This window comes from Pongo abelii, chromosome 10 (assembly GCF_028885655.2).
Source record: "Pongo abelii isolate AG06213 chromosome 10, NHGRI_mPonAbe1-v2.0_pri, whole genome shotgun sequence".
Classification (NCBI taxonomy): domain Eukaryota; kingdom Metazoa; phylum Chordata; class Mammalia; order Primates; family Hominidae; genus Pongo; species Pongo abelii.
The window spans coordinates 1,279,583-1,303,768 of record NC_071995.2 but is presented as its reverse complement, the minus strand read 5'-3'; the positions used below and the strand labels follow the sequence as shown (position 1 = coordinate 1,303,768).

The 24,186-nt window shown below is 37.6% G+C and overlaps 1 protein-coding gene and 1 long non-coding RNA gene across 36 annotated transcripts in view; one reads left to right on the top strand and one right to left on the bottom strand.

Moving 5' to 3' along the window:
- The window catches only part of LOC129049301 (uncharacterized), a 117,940-nt gene extending 110,881 nt beyond the window's left edge, over positions 1 to 7,059 (top strand). For 5 of the 8 annotated variants that reach the window (XR_010135629.1, XR_010135630.1, XR_008512270.1 and 2 more), the window contains one exon: positions 6,959 to 7,058. This is a non-coding gene — a long non-coding RNA (uncharacterized LOC129049301). Of the gene's footprint in view, positions 1 to 6,958 lie in introns of all 8 variants that reach the window. The other 3 variants (XR_008512287.1, XR_008512271.1, XR_008512281.2) reach the window with 2 other exon arrangements.
- ERC1 (ELKS/RAB6-interacting/CAST family member 1) overlaps positions 1 to 24,186 on the bottom strand; it is a 511,501-nt gene that overhangs the window by 228,824 nt on the left and 258,491 nt on the right. For 14 of the 28 annotated variants that reach the window (XM_054527822.2, XM_063711693.1, XM_063711688.1 and 11 more), the window contains 2 exons: positions 15,766 to 15,897; positions 12,631 to 12,684 (listed from right to left, as the gene is read on the bottom strand). The exons of 5 other annotated variants lie outside the window; for them this stretch is intronic. In XM_054527822.2, coding sequence (XP_054383797.1) covers positions 12,631 to 12,684; positions 15,766 to 15,897 — 186 coding nt within the window. Of the gene's footprint in view, positions 1 to 12,023; positions 12,090 to 12,630; positions 12,685 to 15,765; positions 15,898 to 24,186 lie in introns of those variants that run through there. 9 more of the 28 variants (XM_063711689.1, XM_063711696.1, XM_054527819.2 and 6 more) reach the window with 2 other exon arrangements.

Here is a 24,186-nt window from a genome sequence, read left to right as displayed (position 1 = left end):
AGAAAGAGTTCATGTTGCTTCCTTTTCCCTTGTTATTCTTGAAGATGACTGTTAGTACTCTGACCTTTTATTAAGGGTTCTATTAAAACTCTTGAGGCTTTTTTCGTTGTTTAATATAAACACAACGTAATTATTTTAAAATTGTATTCAGCAGAAAGGGATGCATATAACTTTAAATATAGTACAAGGTAGCTTCAAACTTTAAGTACAGTTACTAAAAGTGGAGAAATGTCAGTTTTAACCATGAAAAGTAGCCTTATGATTAAAGATTTGTGTTGTTTTCTAATGTATCAATATTCAGAATCTGATTCTATTAAAAGGGCTAAAAATTACACGAAGAAATGGAAAGTTTTAAAAACACACTGAGTTTCATTTTCTTTACCATACTATTTCCAGATTTTTTAAGGTGGCTACAACAATACTATGAAATTTCAACTCTTTTTTTGGACATTCATTCTCTGAGACATTTGAGTTTTTAAACCTCCTGTAATTAGAACATATTTGGGTAATTTCCATTAATAAATGGATCAAAATGCAGAATGCTGGGTTGCCATTACTAGAGACTTTATCATTCCTCTAACTTAAGTCATTTCATACACCTTTCAAAGATCAAAAGAAGGAGAAGTCTAAACATGGAGATTTCTGGTAAGGCAGGGTACAGCCATTTAACAACTTCTTTCAACAAGCCAGAGATGGCAGAATTCTCTTTGAAGTGGCAGCCCCGTTGGCCTTTGAAGTCCCTTGTCAATTGCAGCATGGCTGTGGTGGGGTTTGTTTTGTAACCAGCTGTCACCATGAACGCAGACATGACGTATTTCCAGCAGTCTCACTTCAGGGTCTGTCAAGTGACTGATTTCATAACCAGTCGCCATAACAAAGGGGATTCAAACTCCTTGACGGTAGAGCAAGAGTCTACAATGAAACCTACTAGGCTCCTCTTGACAGAATTTGATTTAAAGACTGAACTGATTACACAATGGCAAAGAGAAAATGATTGTGAACTGTCATATCTCTTAGGTACCTGAAACATTAAAAATATACTCTCTATATGCTTATCAATATCATGTTTCATAATAACATCTTACATTTTAAAAATGAAGTATCTTTGAACAACAGTATTACAATCTGTGCATTGACCAAACATGATGAACTTCTGCAGAAACCAGTAAACTGCTTTACAAGCACAGTTTATGTTACCAACTTAACACTATATTTTTTTTGTAAGACAGAATGATTCTACATAGTTCTGAATAACGTTTGTACCTGTAACACTTTTGGACTGCTTAGCTACTCATTTCAAGAATCTCTCACAGAAATCAGTTTAAGACTTATAAGAGCAAGCAAAGAAAATGAATTTAGGATATGTTAAGAAGAGATTTCTGCAAACTATTAAATGTAACCCATTACAGCACTATATAAAATGAACCAGTCTTAATAATATTATGAACCTATTTCCAAGTCCGGGAAAGATGAGGCAAATCTTGAAAAACCTAATGTCAAATTTACCAGTGATGATCAGAAGCATCAGTCCCACTAAAAGGAAATAAAGCAGGATCAAAAAGATTTTCAAACAATTCTAATCAGTTTATACCTGCTCTGCAGAATGTTTTGAATTATTGCATGTTTTCATAAATATGGTGGCCTGGTATTTCAGAGTGGAAGGCTCACTGCTACATAAGTCTTTCAGTTAGTTCCCACTAGCTAAGAGGTCAACAACAGTGGGCCTAGAATTTTGCACATTCACTTTTTGAGACATATAAGCTCTGTTTTCCCACTGAAGGACAGGTCAGGGATAACAATGATTTCTAAATTGTATTTTTCCACTCTGGCTACCATTCTTTAAAATCAAGCACAAAAAATGTAAATAACTTCCACATAAATATCTATTCTAATTCTTTAAATCTACAATTCTGACACCTTTAAGTTCTTCTGTTCAGATGAAAAAGTATTTTATCAAATCCAGTGAAAACACAGTTGCAACAAAGAAAACATTTCAAAACACCGTTTAGGTAAGTTTAAAAATACAATAAAATTACCATTAAGTCCTAAATTGTTTAGTAAGTATAGTGATGCTGCAAACGTTAAGTAAGTCAAAACAAAATTTCATTTATTCGCTCATAAGTTAATTACTTAGTAAATAGTCATTGAATGCCACTGTGTACCAGGCACAATGGTAGACATTGAGGATACAACAGTAAATAAGACACAGCTCCTGCCCTCAAGGAGCTTTCACTCTAGGAGACGAAATGGAGACAGTCTCTTAAAGCAATAGGTAGTAAATACATAATAATAATGCAGTGTTATTAAAAAAAAAAAAAACAGGACTAAGTACAAGTGCAGTTGAAAAACATGAGAGGCCAGGCACAGTGGCTCATGCCAGTAATCCCAGCATTTGGGAGGCTGAGGCGGGCAGATCACCTGAGGTCAGGAGTTTGAGACCAGCCTGGTCAACATGGCGAAACCCCGTCTCTACTTTTTAAAAATAACAAAAAATTAGCTGGGCGTGGTGGCGGGCGCCTGTAATCCTAGCTACTTGGGAGGCTGAGGCAGGGATAATTGCTTGAATCCGGGAGGCAGAGGTTGCAGTGAGCCGAGATCATGCCACTGCACTCCAGCCTGGGCAACAGAGCGAGACTCCATCTCAAAACAAACAAAACAAAAACAAAAACAAAAACATGAGAGAGACATGTAACTCAGACTTGGAAGGTCAGAAAAGGTTTTATGGAAGAAGTACGATTTTTCCAGACAAGGGAATAAGGTAAGGTTGAAGAGATTGCTTCACTCAGAAGGAACATGTAGTTTAAGACGTGTAAGCCATTCTTTACTCTTCTGAAAAAGGACCCAACAAGAACTGGCACTTGTTTTCGACCTAGAAAACATTACATATATCTGAGAATCTGTTGTTTAAAAACTGAATAATATTATAAAGAAAGTATGTAACACAGTGACTGGCACACAATAGGTAATCAGTAAGTGTCAGTAAATCCACACGAATTGTAGCTTGTATTAAGAATAAAAGGTACTCTGCCTTCTGACACAAGTGGAAGCCTGAGACCTTCACCAGAAGCAGATGCGGGCATCACGCTCCTTGTACAGTCTCTAGAACCATGGCCAAATAAACCCCTTTTCTTTATAAATTACCCAGCCTCAGGTAATTCCTTTATAGCAACACTAAATGGAATAAGACAACCATCCACTTAAATATCCTCATGACAAAAAGCGTAGAAATCAACCTTGCCACTTCCCTCCCCTCTCCCTCATCATCAACATGCAACCGACTGGCAAATCTTGCTGAGTCTATCTCCAAATAGACCTCTCCATCTCCTTTGCCATCACCCTACATGTCCCTGGATTATATGTTTTCCTAACATGTCCTCAGCCCTTTCTACCCTTACTCTCCTATTTATTCTTCATATAACTGCTGGAATACTCTTTATTTTTGAGATGGCACAATCTCGACTCACTGCAACCTCTGCCTCCTGGGCTCAAGTGATTCTCCTGCCTCAGCCTCCTGAGTAGCTGGGACTATAGGCGTGCGCCACCACGCCCAGCTAATTTTGGTATTTTTAGTAGAGACAAGGTTTCACCATGTTGGCCAGGCTGGTCTCGAACTCCTAACCTCAGGTGATCGACCTGCCTCAGCCTCCCAAAGTGCTGGGATTACAGGCGTGAGCCACTGTGCCCAGCCTGGAATACTCTTTTTAAAACAGGAAATAAGTCTTAACCACTCTTCTGCTTAAAATTACTTAAAAGAGATAACCACTGTGGTTAAGATAAAACCTAAAATCATTAACATGACTATCCTATATATTCTAGTTTCTGCCTACCTCTCCAGTTTCATGCCACACCATCCATTCATTCACTCATTTATTCAATCACTCACCTACTATCCATAGAGCTACCGGCTCACTTTGACTTAGTACACTCCATGAACTCTGGTTTTCTTTTGATTTCCGGACTATGCCAAACTATTTCCATCATTAGGGTCTCCACACATGTGGTTCCTGCTGAAGTAAACTACCTGCCATTCTTAATTTCACTAATTACTACTTACTTTTCATTTTCATTTCTCAATTTAAGTATCAATGTGTTAAGAGATGCCCTCCAGCGAGGCACGGTGGCTCACACCTGTAATCCCAGCACCTTGGGAGGTTGAGGTGGGCGGATCACAAGTTCAGGAGTTCGAGACCAGCCTGAACAACGTGGTGGAATCCCATCTCTACTAAAAATACAAACATTAGCTGGGTGTGGTGGTGCATGCCTGTAATCCCAGCTACTTGGGAGGCTGAGGCAGGAGAATTGCTTGAACCTGGGAGATGGAGGTTGCAGCAAGCTGAGATTGCACCACTGCACTCCAGCCTGGGCAACAGAGCAAGACTCCGTCTCAATAAATAAATAAATAAAAATAAATAAAATAAAATAAAATAGAAGAGATGCTTTCCCTGACCATTCACTCTAAATAAGGTCCCCTGTTACACACTTTTATAAAATACTATACTTTATTTGCATGGATCAAATTTTAAAGTATATGTTTATTTCTGTGATCAATCTCCCCCACTAACATATAAGCTCCATGAGGAAAAGGACCATACTCATTTGGTTCAGTAAAATACTCTGTTTCTAGCACATAGGAGGATCTCGATAAAAAATGAATGAACAGCGAAATGAATGGATGACAGATAAACTTTTAACAATGCTGGGGTGGCATGTTCTCACTATGGACATCTAATGTAGATGACTCTAATTTCTGTAACTATTCCACTCCTTTTTCCTCCACTAATTCCATCACTCATGTCATAACTTTAAGCATCTACATGATGCTACTACATGAATATGGAAGAAAACATATGCAATTATAATATCCCTTGAAAGTGATCTAGTCTTCCACCATTATTTCTTAAAGGAAAAATTACTTTTGACAAACATGGTTTTAGGTCACAAATGTTTTTCCAAAAACAAAAATTTTAAAAATGACCAACTATATCAGAAAATGCTTGTATTTGAATATCCTAGTATCACAACTCTGTCAGGCTTAGGAGGAAAAACTAACTAGTATCTACTAACTATGTGTATGTAGATAGATAGATATCCATGTATCTATCTATCTGTCCATCCATCTGACTGTCTGACCGACCATCCATCCATCCATCCATCAATCCATCCATCCACCCATCTGTCCAACATATTATGGAGTTGAACTGTCCAATATAGTAGCCACTAGCCAGATATGGCCATTAAAATTTACTTAAAATTAAATAAAAGCAAAATATCAGTTTTTCAGGTGCTCTAGCCACATTTTAAGTGTTCAACAGAAACGTGGCTAGAGGCTACCATCTTGGTAGAACAGACGTAAAACATTACCACTGTTTTAGAAAGTTCTATTTGACAGTGCTGCTATAAAGACTACAGAGGTTTCAGAAGTCAATAAGCACTTGTGAAGAAAAATGCATACTTATAATATTCACTTTATGCCAAAAACGTAACTTTTGTTTAGATTTCAAGTCCTTCTAATACTGAATAGTATTTAGAAACCATATCTGACCACTACCAGTGAGCATTGCTACTAAGAAGATGATTTGTTTTCTAGGTATTTTCAGTACATAGGAAATGCATGTGTGATCATGTGTTTAAGAGAAAAAAGTCATAAATTTAAACAAATGTTTCCAATTCCAATTTAAGATTACAAAGACTAAACCCTTAAAACATTTTTACAGTTTTAAAATTTCCGTATCTTCTTGCTTCTAGGAATAAGATCTAAGAATAATGTTCTAAAACCAATACTTTGTTTTAAATAATGCTAAGAAAGTATTTTTTCCCTCCCTCCCTTCCTTCTGGAAACTATAGAACATCTGGCTTAGTAAAACTGAAAGACAGCATTAGAACTGGATTTTATAGCATATACTTAGCAGTTTACTAAAGCTACTCAAGCTATTATTATTATTTTTTTAGACGGAGTCTCACTCTATCACTGAGGCTGGAGTGCAGTGGCATGATCTCAGCTCACTGCAACCTCTGCTGCCCAGGTTCAAGCAATTCTCCTGCCTCAGCCTCCCAAGTAGCTGGGATTATGGGCACCTACCACCACGCCCGGCTAATTTTTGTATTTTTAGTAGAGATGGGGTTTCACCATATTGGCCAGGCTGGTCTTGAACTCCTGACCTCGTCATCCACCTACCTCGGCCTCCCAAAGTGCTGGGATTACAGGTATATGCCACAGCGCACGGCCTACTCAAACTCTTTTTATGAGAAAACCATGGATGTAAAATGGGAAATAATGTACAGATTAAGAACTTGTATTGATCTAAGACAGACTCTCAGAGAATAAATAATCCGGTGATAAGAACAATGTCCATCTGATCAACATATTAGATGACTGTGTTATTCTCAGTTGATGCAAATCTACAACTTCTAGAATATGAGACCAGATTGGGGGGAGAGGACAAGAATTTCCTTGAGTCACAGTATTAAAACTTGACATATGTAAATTAGAATTTAACAGTAAGTTTGTCACTGCTGGTGCTCAATCAACCAGATAGGGTCTATAAATACGACATTTCTCTGGGGCCTTCAACCAACCAGTGAGAGCAGTGCCTCCCCTTGAAACCACAGTGGGCAGTGGTGGTGACAACAGAAGTACCAATAGTGGTAGATGTTTACTATGGGGTTACTATGTGTCAGAATCTGTTAAAGGTGCTTTATACACATATCATCTCTTTAATGTGGCAGATGTAATAACTATTTCTTTTACAGCTCAGGGAACTGACCCACAAGTAACTTGCCCAAGATCATAATTTGTAAGTGGTGGAAGCCTAATTCCAACCAAGGCTTCTAACTCCAGAATCCACTTTCTTCGCCATTATAGAATACAGCTTCCCTAAGGTTCTGGAACGACCTTTTGAACTGGAAAGCCACAGTGTAAACATTTCTGTACCTAACCTATCACTTCTGCCTTTCTCAGACTCGACCTCCCTCACATTCAGTAAGCCCACTTCCAGCTTTGTAAGATTACAAAGAAGTCCAGATGAGATGAGCAAGCCTGGGGAAAAACTGGTTGGAAGGTAAGAATCAAAAGACTGAACTTAGTTTCTGGTTGAGATATCAAGGAAATATTGGTGTACAGATATGAAATGGGCTGTTGTCTATTTCATAAGTTTGGATCTCAGAAGAGAAAACTGGGCTAAAAATATAAATTGTGCACGCACCCAGTCCCAGCTATGTGGAAAGGTAGCCTGAGCGCAGGATTTCGAGGCCATAGTATGTACAATCATGCCTGTAAATAGCTACCACAGTCCAGCCTGGATAACATATCGAGAACTCATCTCTAAATAAATAATAAAAATATCTAATGTGATAACAATTCTAAAACTGACGATAACGTAGCTAACATTTCTTTAATACCATGTCTTGCTTCTTATCCTCAAACAAATTTTTCCCTCAGGCTTTCTCATCTCAAAAAATTATACCACTATTCTCCCAGTTGGCCAACCAGAAATCCAATGGCCATCTTTGTTTTCTCTTCTATCCTTTATCCATACATGTAATTCACCAAATCCTTTTAGCTCTATTTCCAAAAGACGTTTTAAATTTATCTATTTCTCTTTATATCCACTGTCACTGTGGAATCTCTTCAGCTATTGCCTGATCTGCCCAACCTCTTGCGTAGACCAAGAGTCTCTCTACACGTTTTTGCTTGTATACCTCCTAAAAGAGTTTACACAACTATGATTTTTAAAATGTATCTTTTTGTACTTCTTTTTTTCTGCTCACAAACATACTGAGACAGAATGATTTTAACTTGATATACAAATTTTTTACATCAAAAGTTTAAAGAGTCGCAAAGATTTAATTTCTTGGGTATTAAAGACTGTTTTTTAAAAAAGTATCACTTTTTTAAAGAAAAGGAAGTATCCAATAAAATACAAATACCATACTTGATATCCATCATCATCTATTCAAAAACTGTAAGGACAAATTATTATTTACATGTTCCTTTTTCTCTTTGACCTTGTTTCCATTCTACTTCGCCTTAGAATTTTATACTAATGTAATTTACTTTGTGCTAGACAGCTTGCATGGATCTTTTCTCGTACTTTTCTCAATAAAAATATTTATGTAAGTTTAGATATTTTAATATTTTCCTGTGGTCATAACCCTTAAGAATTCTTGTGGACTGAGTTATCATTAGAATCACTAATTATATAGTATCAATCAAAACCAATATATATATTAAATATTATAAGAAAATAATTATTATACATGAATACATTTTAATTAAAATGTATCTTATTAAACATATTTATCTTAATGAGATTAATGGGACTTTTATACTTTTATTAGTTTAGATATCCCTTGTTAATATTACTATTAATAGAAAGATAAAGGTTCAGACCGGGCACAGTGGCTCACACCTGTAATCCCAGCACTTTGGGAGGCAGAGGCGGGCGGGTCACCTGAGGTCAGGAGTTTGAGACCAGCCTGGCCAACATGATGAAATCTCGTCTCTAATAAAAATGCAAAAAAATTAGCCAGGCATGATGGTGGGTACCTTTAGTCCCAGCTACTTGGGAAGCTGAGGCACGAGAATCGCTTGAACCCGGAAGGTGGAGGTTGCAGTGAGCCAAGATCCCACCACTGCACTCCAGTGTGGGTGAAGAAGTGAGACTCCATCTCAAAAAAAAAAAGGAAGATAAGGGTTCAGCATCAATTCTATTGGTATGTTTCACTTTTATAGATGTAAGCACTAAGAAACCTTCATCATATAAATGGATAGGAATGGAAGGAGTTTTGTTGTGGCAATATAACTCAACTCTTTGCATTCCTTCAGAAACACACGCCCCAAACCAGACAGTAATGTGTCATCGAAAATTATTTATAATAATCTACCAACTGGCAACTTAATTAGGTTTTATTTCAATTCTGTTGAAAACAACCTGACGGACTCATCCATTATCTTAACACCAATATGCTGAATTGTCCCTTTGTTAACATTCCAAAATTTTTTCACCTCTGAGAAACAGAAGATAGTAAGAGTCAGGAGAGTTGTAAAGTGAGGGGTGCAGAACCGTGAAGGGGAAAATGAAAAAGGAGAATCTGCACACCTCAGGTGCCTTTTGAGCAGATCAATTTCAGGGATACATATGTTTAGAGGCTGAGAGCCTGTGTCCATGTGCCTTTTGGGAAAGTGTTCATGCACTTTCAGGTGTGTGCATACCTCAGTTAGAAGACATCCAGCCTAGGCTACTTTAATAGCCCATCTGATCCTCCTGCTTCCAATCTTACCCCCTCTAATTCATCCTCCACCCAACACCCAGAATGATCTTTTAAAAACATCAATCAGATGATGTCACGCCCTCTTTAAAACTCTTCAATGGCTTCCATCCCTCTTATGAAGCACAAACTTCTGCCATGGCTTATATAAAAGGCCCTGCATAGCTTGCACTGTTCTTGCCCGCCAGTTATATTAGTCTTCCTTAGACATGTTCAGCTCTTCTCCACCTTATTACCATTATGATTGCTGCTTCTGTCCCACTTGTCACATGGTAAGCTTATTCTTAGCCTTCCAGGCTCAGGACAAAGCTACTTTCACAGAGGACCCTCTCTGAGCACTTAATCTAAAATAGATGCTAACCCTCCGACTTTCAAGAAATTATTGTGTATTTCTGAAAACCTGTTCCTTTGTCATAACTAGTAATTAAATGTTATCTGTTGGGTTAGTGTCTGTGTCCCTATCTGAACTGTAAGGTCTCGGGCATGAAACTACAGCTACTTTGTTTATCAGCATGTATTATCCAGGACTACCACAGCACCCACTGAATAAGTTATAAAGATCTGTTGAATGAATGAATGAGCAAGTAAACTAATAATTATTGTTCTTTGTTCAAAGGTTCTCTACTTCCTTGAACATAAGCTTGAACATGCTTCATTCAGCACGATCTGACTGTGCACACCTGTACAAAGGATCTCTCTTACTCTCTCATCTTCTTCTCTTCTTTACATAGTTCTTGCCATTCCTGTTTACACTCAGCTGTAGCTACTAACCACAACTTGGTTTCCTAGACGCTTCCAGCTTTCACTTCTGTTCCCTCTACATGGAATACGTTGAACATCTTTCACTTCTTTGCCTAATTCTTTCCTTTTTTTATATACAGAGTCTCGCTCTGTCGCCTGGGCTGGAGTGCAGTGGTACAATCTCAGCTCACTGCAAACTCCGCCTCCCAGGTTCACGCCATTCTCCTGCCTCAGCCTCCCGAGTAGCTGTGACTACAGGTACCCGCCACCATGCCCGGCTAATTTTTTAATTCACACACAGACATCTCCTCCAGGAAGCCTTCTGTAGACCTCCCAAATCTGGATTTCAGGCTTGCCTCTCTTCCTCTATTCTTCAAGCTCTGTATTAAGACCTCTACCATGGTAGTTATCAAACAGAACCATAATTATAAGTTCATTCTTCAGTCTTTCCCAATAAACTACAAGCTTCTTGAAGACAGAGGCTGTATCTATTACCTTTTCATTTTCAGTGCTTAATGTGGCATTTGGAAAAGCACAAGATATTTTTTAAATGTTAGCAGGGAAAAAGGTACAAGTGAAAGTATAATTTTATTTTCAGAGCATCACTGCCATTTAATAAACAATGAGGGAAAAATAACTTAATATTCAGACCAGTAAAGAATTATATTTATAAAAGTAAAGAATAAATTGTACACTCTGGAAATTGCTAAAAGTAAAAAAGGCAATAAGAAAGACTAACGAATACAATTATAGTTCTATTAGTGTACGTCATCTTCTACAGACATACCCCTCTACCCGTTTTGCTTCTGTAGTGGCAACTGTTCATTCTGAAAATGAACTTGGGTATTCTGGTGATAACTGCTGCATAAATGACAGAGGAGATTTTCGGCCAATGAAGAACTTTATACATTAACAACGACAAAAAAATATGTAATCCTTAAAAATGCTCATTAATGTATAATTACCTAGCAAACCACAGATATAATCCTATAACCTTAAACATCAAGAATTTATACTTTATAAGCCAAATAATGTCAAAATGTCAATTTGAAAAAATATTACTGTTTATCACTGAATATCACTGTTAAAAATGGGGTTTTAAAAGAAAAATCAAATTCATATGTGCAAATATGTTGTTATTATTATTATTTTTAAAGACAGGGTCTGACTCTGTTGCCCAGACTGGGATGCAGTGGTACAATCATGGCTCACTGCAGCCTCAAACTCCTAGGCTCAGGTGATCCTCTCACCTCAGTCCCTCAAGTAGCTGGGAATATAGGCATACCCCATCATGCCCAGCTAATTAATTTTTATTTTTTTTTGTAGAGACGAGGCCTCGCATTGTCGTACGGGTTGGTCTCCAACTCCTGGCTTCAAGCAATCCTCCAACTTCTGCCTCCCAAAGTGCTGGGATCACAGGCATGAGCCACTGTATCCCAGCCCAGTGAAGATATTTAAATCACTCTTTTAAAATGTTAAAAGAAAATTCAAAAATTTAAAGTTCCTAACATCATAGCTGAACTAAGCATACTGTTCCTTAGCCCCTGGCAATTCTGAGACTTGTTTAGGAGACCTTGTTTAAGAAAAGTGACACTCACATTCAATAAAGCACAAAACCCACCAAAAGTTAAACAGAGAAAGATTCCAGAAATAGAATCCCCACGTGGAAAGGGACAAAGCAAAAGTAATGGAGCTGTTGGGTTCTCCCCTGTGGGGATCATTCACTTCCATCTCTCAATTTGCTCACACAGGTTAGGGAGCACCTTCCTTCATTAGGTTATTACACAACTTCTATAAATTTCTAGCATGGGCTCAGTGTGGGGCAGCATGTATTAGGAATAAATAAACTGTAAGGGGATCCTGTGAGAATAAAGAAAAGGCATCAAGAGATGTTTTCTTATAGGAGTTCTTCCTTGCTGGAACTGTGGAAGGTTGTACATCTTATTTTAATAAGAGCTCTGGCTCCCATACAATTTTACTTTGCTCTTGGAGGAATTAAGAGATGTAGATATCCTACCTTTATCAGAAAGTCATTCTTTCCCAGAAGCTAAATTTAAGTGAGAAACAGGTAACTTTTGAATCTGAGAAAGATAGAATAACGTTCCTAAACAAAAAAGCCTCATTTAAGGCATTTCAAAAGAACATTTGTAGATTATCTCAGTATATACAATTAACGTACATAAGTAAAATTAATAGTAGAGCTAAAAGACAGGAAAAGATGGGCCAGGCGCGGTGGCTTACACCTGTTAATCCCAGCACTTTCAGAGGCCGAGGCGGGCGGATCACTTGAGGTCAGGAGTTCAAGACCAGCCTGGCCAACACGGTGAAACCCCGTCTCTACTAAAAATACAAAAATTAGCTGGGTGTGGTGGCACATGCCTGTAGCCCCAGCTACTTGGGAGGCTGAGGCAGGAGAATGGCTTGAACCCAGGAGGCAGAGGTTGCAGTGAGCTGAGATCACGCCATTGCACTCCAGCCTGGGCGACAGAGCAAGACTCCATTTCAAAAAAAAAAAAAAAGACAGGAAACGATAAAAATAATAATAAAAAATGGGAGAGGAGAGAACAGTAGATGAAGGTTGTAAGGCTTCGAAGTATAAACGGAAAAGCAATTTCTTCATACCTTGAACCACTTCAAGTTCAAATAACTGGCCTCATGCAATATTTCACGCAACAGCTTCAGATAGGCAGTGAGTAGCAGAAAGGCGAAGACAAGAAAACAGAAAAGGAAAAAAGCATACAATTAAAAGCAAAATATATACAGCCACTTTGGGAGACCGTTTGGCAGCTTTTTCCAAAACTCTTACCATATGATCTTACCACAGAATCCAGCAATCACACTCACAGTTATTTATCCAAATGAGCTGAAAACTTATATCCACACCAAAGTCTGCATGTGAATGTTTACAGCAGCTTTGTTCCTAAGTGCCAAAAACTGAATGGCACCAAGATGTCCTTCAACAGCTGAAGGAATGAACAAACTGTGGCACATCCATACAATGGAATAGTATTCAGAGATAAAGAGAAATGAGCTATCAAGCCACAAAAAGAAGAACCTTAAATGCAGATGCTGAGTGAAAGAAGCCAATCTGAACATGCTACATACTATCTGACTCCAACTATCAATAAAGAAAACGGCAAAACTACAGAGGCAGTAAAAAGATCACGGATTGGGGAGATGGGGGAGGAATAAATCGGTGGGGCATGGCACTTTCAGGGCAGTGAAACTACTCTGTATAATACTGTAATGGCAGATACATGTCATTATACATTTGGCAAAACTCATGGGACTGTGCATTATAAAAAGTGAATCCTGAGCTATGGACTACACAGTTAACAACAATGTATTAAAACTGGTTCATTAATTTTAACAAATACTACACTAACGCAACATGTTAACAATAGGGGAAACTGAGGTAGAGAAAGGAGTAAATGGAAGCTCTTTGTACTTTCTGCTCAATTTTTCTGTAAACCTAAAAACTTAGTCTATTAACCATAAATAAAACACACCCCTAAAGCATATTATAATCAGTTCACACAATAGCCTCAAAAAGGAAAATACATAACAGAAGTCTATATCCCGTAATGACATGATCTATTATTAATTGCCAAAATCTCTGCATGATCTCTGATGTTTAATACTTGTCAATAAATAATGACGCCGAAGCAGAAGAAAAATCTTTATTTGAAAAATAAAGGAGAGAATATAAAAAGGGTAAAATCAAGATTAAAGGAAATTCCTCCCCATTCTTGGATGACACAATGGCTGTCACCATCCCTTCTCTGAAGCTCTCCACTACCCAAGCTCTATGTGACTGTGCATTAGGAACGTATTTGAAGAAAGAGCAGACAAGGTATTTATCTAGGAACAGGGCACTGAAAGGCACTCATTCTGCAAAAAGTTCATTCTCTCTCAGCTTTGCCAATGAGGTTGGTCTTTCTATACTTGACACAAAAGAAACCATATCTTTGTATCTCACAGAGCTATTAAGAGGCTCCCTGGGGCACATGCTATGTCTGCCTTGGAAACATACCCTTCTTTACTATAGCTATCTTAACTCAAAATAACACCAGTGGTCTGACCAAGGAGTTCCCAGGAAGATTCCTGCCACCCTCTCATTGAGTACTTTTTTCCTGTTTAACATTTATATTTCTCCCACAAAGAAATGGAAAAGAAACAATTACTGCAAAATTAAGTGTTATGAACCTCTGTGTCAGATAGATTTGAAATCTTTTCTTTTTTTTTGAGACAGAGTCTAGCTCTGTCGCCCAGGCTGGAGTGCAGTGGCGTGATCTCGGCTCACTGCAAGCTCCGCCTCCCAGGTTCACGCCATTCTCCTGCCTCAGCCTCCCGAGTAGCTGGGACAACAGGCACCTGCCACCATGCCTGGCTAATTTTTTGTATTTTTAGTAGAGACGGGGTTTCACCATGTTAGCCAGGATGGTCTTGATCTCCTGACCTCAAGTGATCAGCCTGCCTTGGCCTCCCAAAGTGCTGGGATTATAGGCGTGAGCCACCGCACCTGGCCTACATTTGAAATCTTAAATCACATTCTCATAATGGGAGCTGGGATTATAACCTTCACTTGTTAAAACTATTTCTTCCATTCACATTTCCCATCTGTAGTATGAAAAGTCAAAATCAAGAGTATGGAGATCTTAAAAGATACAGGATATATATAAAACAAGCACCACAAAGTGCCATAGCAGAACTCTTCAGCAAATCCCTCTGAGGCTGAGACATGCTTATCTGGGACTCAAGTGCATGGTTTCTGTGTCCTTCATACTCACTGTTAACCTTAACTTGTTACAACCTTAACTCTTCTCTTCAGTGAGGCAGGGTATGAAATGAATAAACTATTAGCTATTTGAAATTAACATTTTTCAGTCAGAAATGTTTGTGTCTTTTTTTTTTTTTGGCCGGGCACAGTGGCTCACGCCTGTAATCCCAGCACTTTGGGAGGCCGGGGCAGGTGGATCACTTGAGGTCAGGAGTTCAAGACCAGCCTGGCCAACATGGTGAAACCCCAACTTTACTAAAAATACAAAAAATTAGCTGGGCGTGCTGGCAGGCACCTGTAATCCCAGCTACTCAGGAGGCTGAGGTAGGAGAATCACTTGAACCCGGGAAGCAGAGGTTGCAGTGAGCTGAGATCGCACCATCGCACTCCAGCCTGGGGGATAAGAGCAAGACTTCGTCTCAAAAAAAATAATAATAAAATAAAATAAAAAATAAATAAATAAATAAAAAGAGAAATGTTCATGTTTTTTCTTTCCGTTTAAAAGCCAGGGTTGTGCCCAGTCTTGTAGCAGACAGACAAGCTCCATTTCACCTCGTCCAATATATTAGCACATGCTACATAAATACATATGGGATCAGACCCAAGTTATTAATGCAGGGACTTCCGTGTTAACATGAGTCAATTCTCATACAACTTTATTTCAATTCTTATTTAAGAAAGAGCAGACAAAGCATTTATCTAGGAACAGGGCCCTGAAAGGCACTCATTCTGCGAAATGTTCAATTCTCTCTCAGCTTTGCTAATAAAGTTGGTCTTTCTTTCTATACTTGACACAAAAGAAACCACATCCTTGTATCTAATACCGCTATGAAGGAACTCCTTGGGACTTCTCCTCTATGAAGTGTTTCTGAAACCCTATAAACATACAATATGTATAGTTTACCTAAACTATACTGGTTGTGTTTTACCTTTTGGTTAACCAGCAGCATTGCTTAGAACTGTATAAAATAGCAGACCTGTTTTTCAGCATTGGTCCTGGCTGATTCCTCTTGTGCTAGCACCATTTCCCGCTCTGCAGTTATCTGTACACTTTCTCTTAGTGCTTCTTCCAGCTCTTCAATCCTGTCATCCTTCTTACGGAGACTGTCCTAGAAAATGATGGAAGACTAGGTGAAGTAGATTAATTAAATTTAACCCAGGGAGAGCCTATTTATTAAGAAAGGGCTGTTTGCTTATTAAATGTTCTTCCCATCAGAAGCAAATCCAGGTCAACAAGATATCGTCACAGAGGACACAATAAAGAAAGCAAAGAAAGAAAAGAAGTAAAGGAGGCCAAAGAAGTGTATTATTAAGAGCAAAGGGTCAAGTTAGTTAAGCAAGATAAAATGTGAGGAATCTGCTCTCTGTAACAGAGAGAATAAAACTGTGTTAGACAGCAGAGGTGGCAAGGGCTTGATTATTTAAAAGCACCAAGTTGTTTTTGAACTACTCTCTAAGCATAAAGCCAGCTTTGATGAGATAGTAATTAGACTGAATATCAAAACACTCTTTTCCTGCAGTTAAGCCTAGATGAAAAAGTGCAGTGAGCAGCATGATCTTTCAGATTATATTCTTCATAGACAACCGCTGGCAAACAATTTCTTAAAAGACATTAAAAAGCAAGTGATGCATCCCAATATTTCAAGAATGTATGGTTTTCTCATAATCTCATAGGAGAAAACCAAAAATGACAACTGGAAAAAAGTGACCGGTCTGGCTAAGAATGAGCAATTTTATTAGCCAACCAAGCAATTCCCAGCCCTGATGTTCTACACAGGTTTAAAACACAGCTTCTGGAGAGGTGAATGTTGATCTATCAGAAAGTCAAACAAAATCCTACAGAACGTTGAGTTCATATAAGATAGGAGAGATCTTAAGAAGACAACATGAAGAAGAGTTCAAGTGGGATGGAGAACTGGAGTCTTCAGGTTATTATAAGCACTTCCTTCTTTAACTTCTTATGAAACTAGAGGATTAAGAATAAAGTGCTTCCTTTTAAAAATACATAAAACAAAAGAACAAGATTTGCTAAACCATTCTCCAATTTTCAGAATACTCATATCAGGAAAAGATATCCAAGAATTTTTTATTTTATCTAAGAAACTCAATTGTACCACAGCCCACTTTTGTAAGTCCTTTTTGACAACTTTACCTTCAAAAATCTAGAACTTGAAATCTGTCAAAGATAAGTCAGAATTTTCTCCCCACTTTGGAAGGACAGCATCTATTATTTAACATTCTTCTTAATAAACAGTTGATAAATCTTTTGCTCTCTTGTTTTTCTAAATTTTAAAAAATGAGAGTTAGAAAAAAATTCACATTTTGGTGATGTACGTTATATTCGTGTTAAGAGAAAAGTTTTCATTCTTCTCAAAGAACTGTGGTTCTCCACAGTTATAAAATACTGTGATCTAATCCCATAAGTAAGGTTCTGTTTTATGTAGGGCAGTTTAGCTGTATCCAAAAAACAAAACAAAAAAACGCTGTTTGTTGAACTCTTCGTTCCCTCTGTTGACTTGCCATGAACAGCAGAGTACAGTGGAGGTTTTTAAAGGGATGCCACGCAGAGAGACAAGGAGTGATGCCCGTCAAAACAAAGGCCAAGGTGGTTTCTTCAGAATCAAAGAAAACTAAACATAAAAGAAGGATTATGAAGTAAGAGATGGATGCAATGATTACTTCAGTCTTCTCAAACCCTCTAATGAATGAGAATGACTATTTTGGACTAATATGGGATTCTAAAACACAGATTGCTGTAAGTATAAAGAAGCATAAAGAAACATTATTAACACATAAAGTTGATAATGTTTCTCATTAGCAACTTATGGAAAATTCAGTATTATGTCTTTGTGCAGTCTATCCCATCCCACTCTTAAACTGTTCTTTGGAAGTCTCCTGAGAGGCTTCTATTATCTAAATTGAGGCTCAAACAGTTAATTCCAAATAACTTCCCAGGAATCTATTTCAAGCAAACAACTTTACTTGTACATTTGCGTGGGGTAAAAATAGTTTTGTGGCTGTACCAATAAAAAACTTTTAGGGAGAAAATGATTAGTAAGTTGTCATAATGCAGAGAATCAAGTTTTCATAATATTTCATTATGAAACTCATTTCATAACTTCATTTGAAACCAGCAGTGAAACTAGAGTCTACCACATGAGCTCAGTGTTCATGGCCTTATTTAAAAAAAGATTTCTGGAATTAATGGCAAAGCCTGGTTCAAAATCTTTCTCAATAATAAGGATGAAAAACAAAAGCCAAGTGAAACTACAAATAAAAGGAAATGGCTGATAAGTAATATTTATGTGATATTATAAGTCACATAACATTTCGATGTAAAGCTAAGTATGGAATCATTTGCTCTAACGCAACTGTATCAAACTAGGATAATATAATACAACAGAATGAAGATAGCAAATATCTCTCTCACCTTCATTTACAAAGTCCAGAATTACTTAATCTATCAAGTGGGTAAAATCTGGCACCAGTTTGTTTTGGAATTTTGAGAGATCTGCTAAAATCAACCAAGGAAGTTTCTCTTGTGTCGAACCACAGCTTGAATCTCCTATTTAATTTAATAAAATGTTGAGCCAGTGTAAGAAGTAAACAGGAAAGCCTTTGAGTCCTACAAATACCAGAGGACCAACAGCACTGCTAGGTAATATTTATAATCATTCCTTCTTGTCCTCGCTTTTGCAAAAAGATTAAATCCATCATTTAGTGCTTAGATGATAATATGAATACCCTTATTTTTAAAGTTTAGAACACTAGAGGAAAGAAAACATCCTGAAAACTTTTAGAAAGGCCAAAAATGATCACTTGTTGGATCAAAAAATCAGAAGACACTGGAGTTTTTAAAGGCAACACAGGAAACTAGAAGACAATTTGAGTAATGTTTTCAAAACTCTAAGGGAAAAAAGATGATTACCAATCTAGAATTCTGTATCTAAACCACCAATCAAATATGGGAGTTGAATGCAAAATCCCCCCAAAAAAGTATCTCACTCAACGACTCTCTCAGGAAGCTACTATGGTATACTCTCTGAAAATGAAGAGGTAAACCTGGAAAGAAGATGTGGGACCCAGAAAAAAGGAGCTCTACCATAGGTGAGTGGTGAAGGGAACCACAAGCATGACACAACCTAGAGACTAAGCACACATGACAGCAGAGAAAGGAAATGAATGTTTCCAAGAAAAACAGCAGATGTATGGATTACTGAGGGCAATTAGTAAGGGATAATGTATTTTTATAGTAGTAATGATATTGGGAGGAATTTTACGGGTGTAGAAAGGAATCTGGGAATAGATACCCAAGACAGGAAAAGCAAAAAGGAAAACTAAGGTACCCTAGGAAAAACCAAAATGTAAATCATAATATACTACGTGCCTCAGTTTTAATAATGCAGACCTAGATATAATTATATTGGAAGGACAGAAAGAAGGAAGTGTGTGTGTTGGTTTGTGTAAAAACACTAATTCCTCGTCATCTATGATAAGACGTCAACAGACGATGCCCAAATAAGAAAAATAATAGAACAATAATATAAAAATGTCACTTGGAAAGATAAAAATAAACAACAGTAGAAACAACCAAAAGAAATGAAAGTGGTCACCTCAGAGGAAGAGGAATCAGAGTTAGACAAGAATAAGAGAAGTGACTATTATTCTAAGACATGTAAGTATTATTTGTGTAAATAATATAAAATACATATTGTTCTGATATAAAATCAAAAGCAAATTGAAAAATATGTTAAAAGAGTATCTTGCACTGCAAAGAAATCAATAGGGATAAAAAGACCTTCTGGAAATAGTTACAAGTGTCATTGTTTAGATAACTGATATCTAAATATGTAAGTTAACTGTTTACTGTGAAAAGAGAAAAGCAGACCAGGCAAACACATCTTCAGGCAGTGCTCATGATCAAAGGAAAGGTAAAGAGAACAAAACATGTATGGATTATACGTCATTGTGCTCTTCAGCTTTTTATTCAAAAGTCCTATGAATTTCTTCATAGCAATATTTTACAGAAGTGGGTCAGAATTATGATAAGAAATTCCTTTCAAGTCTTTTGATAACCATGGGATATTCTAAATAACAACATTTTTTAAAAGGGACAATATTATCACAGTAAGTTCTTCCATAAATTCTGAAGATTCTGAAGATAAATCTCAAACTTAAAAAGAAAAATCTCTTATCTGTCAATGCCAGACTTTGAGTTGAAGAAGTGACAGTTATCACTAGCTTCCTTGAAAGTGAGTGAGCCAATAAGATGTCATATTAGACTTGAGAATTATGAAATGCAACAGACTTCACATACTTCTGCTCTCAGGACCACACTGATGAAGTAAGGGGATGTGCTAACACCCCTGGAAAGTGCTTCCTGGTGGCTTGAGTGCAAGAGTGATTATACCATGTGCAGCCCGAGGCTTGGAATAGATGCTTTACATGCTAAAGTACATTTTCTCCTTCAAAACATCCATATTCACCAACCTTCATGATAAACTATGAGCCAGTAAGAGCCATTCTGAGTCTGTAATGCTGAAGAAATCTACACATACTATCTACTATCCCTAATTCCTCCTATCCCTATATTCCTTAGGTTTGAAGGATCTGAAGCATCTGGAAATCAGGAAGTTGACTTACTGGAACTAAATGTAGCTAGAGATTAAGGTAGGACATGCCACACTTAATTTGAGAAAATCATATCTGTTGTTTATAGGCATTCTTAAACTGCCGCTAGCTTAGAAGAACGTATTCTTCTTTAGCTAATATACTATTTGTACTGTCCAATGCAGGAGCCACTAGCAACAGGTTGCTACTGAGTGACTAAATGTGGCTAGTCCAAATTGAGATGTGCTATAAACACACACTAAATTTCAAAAACTTAGTCTTAAAAAAAAGGAGGTACAACACTTCTTTAATAATTTTCATATTGATTATATGTTGAAATAATATTTTGGATATATTTGATTAAAGAAAACATTATTAAAATTAATATGTTTCCTTTTAGTTTTTTTAATGAGACTATTAGAAAATTCAAAATTATACATGTGGCTCACATTATATTTCTACTGGAGAATGTGGCACTAGTTACAGCAGTTTTTTACATATGAAATAAATCTGTAAAAGGCTATATGACACATCATGTTTTACACACATTTGTAACTCTTTTCCCAGCTTACAGGCTGTCAGCAGACAAATATGAGTTATATAGGTGATAAACACCAACAAAAGCTCCAACGGTACCCAACCCTGATAATTACTATGGTGATAATATGAATAAAACAATTTAAAATAGCATTTATTACTCTAACAGAGAAAACCAAACTGTGGATTTAGGGGGGAAAAAATCAGACTGTGGTAGATCACCTTAATACTAAAAATATAAAATACCTGTAATCATTGTTTATTGTTGTATTAATGAGTTACTTCAAAACTCAGCAGCTTAAGACAACAGTGAATACTGATTATCTCACACAGTTTGTGTGGGTCAAGAACTCAGAAGCAGCTTAGCTGAACAGTTCTGGTGCCAGGGTCTCTTACGAGGTGGTAGTCAAGATGTCAACCAGGCTTCAGTCCTTTGCTTCCATTTAGATGGCTGGCAAGGTGGTGCAGCTATTGGCAAGAGGCCTCTGTTCCTCTCCACCGGGCTGCTTGAGTGTCGTTACAACACGGAGGCTGTCACCAGGGCAAGTGATTCAGGAGCGCAAGGCAGTTGCATCAACGTCTTTTGTGATCTAGCTTCAGAAGTGGGTGCCATCACTTCTCCCTTCTTGTACAGTTCATACAGACCAATCCTGACAGGGTGTGGGAGAGGACTACACAAGGGCATGAACGCCAGGAGGTAAGGATGATTTGGAGTCAAACTGAAAGATGGGTATTATACAACCTGAGAATGTAGCTCCAGTATAACAAAACTGGATTATCAATGAAGACAAAATTTCTTCTCAAAGAAAAATGCCTGTTAGGCTAACAAGACTTCAATTATAAAAACACAGCTGTTGGTATGAGACTATATTAAAATGGAACCCAAACATACCTAAAATATAAAGGCAGATATTATGGAGACTACAGAATTGAGATATGGCTCAGCATTTCACTGAATGTGAAACCAGCAAGATACGCATCACGTCAGGAATTATTCAGAATAAACTCTGCAAACGATTTGAATTCTAATAAAATATTTTGTGACTATGATTACAAATTAGAGTAATCCAACGTATTCATAAATAGTTCAACATCAAGAATACTCAGTGATAGGCCAATCATCAAAGTTCAGCTGAAAAAAAATTGGACAAATGTTTTAAGAGATATACAATGGAGGTTTATCAATAAGCTTAGTCATCACATTTGAGTGAATCCTCACATTTGACTGTTTGGGGAATCAACTTTTTTTTTTTTTAAGAAATATGAGAACGAAATACTCAGAGTCTATTGGCCCCCAATGAATAAAGACCCTCTTTAAACTCCTGTTGCCTCACGAATTTTCAGTATAACTGCTTCTAGTCTTAAAGTAGACAAGGGAAAAAGTTAAAAAAAAAAAAAGGCAAAAACAGAGTCTAATTTTAAATTACAACTGTGTATTTCAAAATTGTTTTTAAAGAAGTAGATTTCATCAGAGTGAACAGGCAACCTACAGAATGGGAGAAAATTTTTGCAATCTATCCATCTGACAAAGGGCTAATATCCAGAATCTACAAAGAACTTAAACAAATATACAAGAAAAAAGCAAATCCCATCAAAAAATGGGCAAAGGATATGAACAGACACTTCTCAAAAGGAGACATTTATGTAGGCAACAGACATATGAAAAAATGCTCATCATCACTGGTCATTAGAGAAATGCAAATCAAAACCACAATGAGATACCATCTCACACCTGTTAGAATGGCGATCATTAAACTCACGCCTGTAATCCCAGCACTCTGGGAGGTTGAGGTGAGCGGATAACGAGGTCAGGAGATTGAAACCATCCTGGCTAACATGGTGAAACCCCATCTCTACTGAAAAAAAGTACAAAAAAAAATTAGCTGGGAGTGGCGGCGGGCGCCTGTAGTCCCAGCTACTCGGGAGGCTGAGGCAGGAGAATGGCATGAACCCAGGAGGCGGAGCTTGCAGTGAGCCGAGATTGCGCCACTGCACTCTAGCCTGGGTGACAGAATGAGACTCAGTCTCAAAAAAAAAAAAAAAAAAAAAAGTCAGGAAACAACAGATGCTGAAGAGGTTGTGGAAAAACAGGAATGCTTTTACACTGTTGGTGGGAGTGTAAATTAGTTCAACCATTGTGGAAGACAGTGTGGTGATTCCTCAAGGATCTAGAACCAGAAATACCATTTGACCCGGCAATCCCATTACTGGGTATATACCCCAAAGGATTATAAATCATTCTATAATAAAGGCACATGCACATGTATGTTTATTGCAGCACTATTCACAATAGCAACGATTTGGAACCAACCTAAATGTCCATCAATGATAGACTGGATTAAGAAAATGTGGCACATATACACCATGGAATACTATGCAGCCATAAAAAAGGATAAGCTCACGTCCTTTGCAGGGACATAGATGAAGCTGGAAACCCTAATTCTCAGCAAACTAACACAAGAACAGAAAACCAAACACCACATGTTCTCACTCATAAGTGGGAGTTGAACAATCAGAACACATGGACACAGGGAAGAGAATATCACACACTGGGGCCTGTTAGCAGGGTTTGGGGCTGGGGGAGGGATAACATTAGGAGAAAATACCTAACATAGGTGACGGGTTGATTGGTGCAGCAAATCACCATGGCACGTGTATACCTACGTAACAAAACTGCACATTCTGCACATGTAACCCAGAACTTAAAGTATTTAAAAAAAAAAAAAAAAGTGGATTTGAGATGTTCTCACCACAAAGAAATGACAAGTATGTGAGGTGATGGATATGTTAATTACCCTGATTTGATCATTCCACAATGTATACATGTATTCAAACATCACCATACATACATACGATTATTATTTGTCAATTAAAAATTAAGCTTGTAATCCCAGCACTTTGGGAAGCCAAGGTGGGTGGATCACCTGAGGTCAGGAGTTCCAGACCAGCCTGGCCCACATGGTGAAACCCCATCTCTACTAAAAATACAAAAATTATCCTGGGTGGTGGTGCACACCTGTAATCCCAGCCACTCGGGAGGCTGAGGCAGGGAGAACTGCCTGAATTGGGGAGGTGGTGGTTGCAGTGAGCCAAGATTATGCTACCACACTCCAGCCTGGGAGAGGGAGTAAGACCCTGGCTCAAAAAACTATTAAAAAAAAAAAAAAAAAATTTTTTTTTTTAAATTACAAAGGGGAATTATTAGGTTGGTGCCAAAGTAATTGTGGTTTTTGCCATTAACACACGTACTG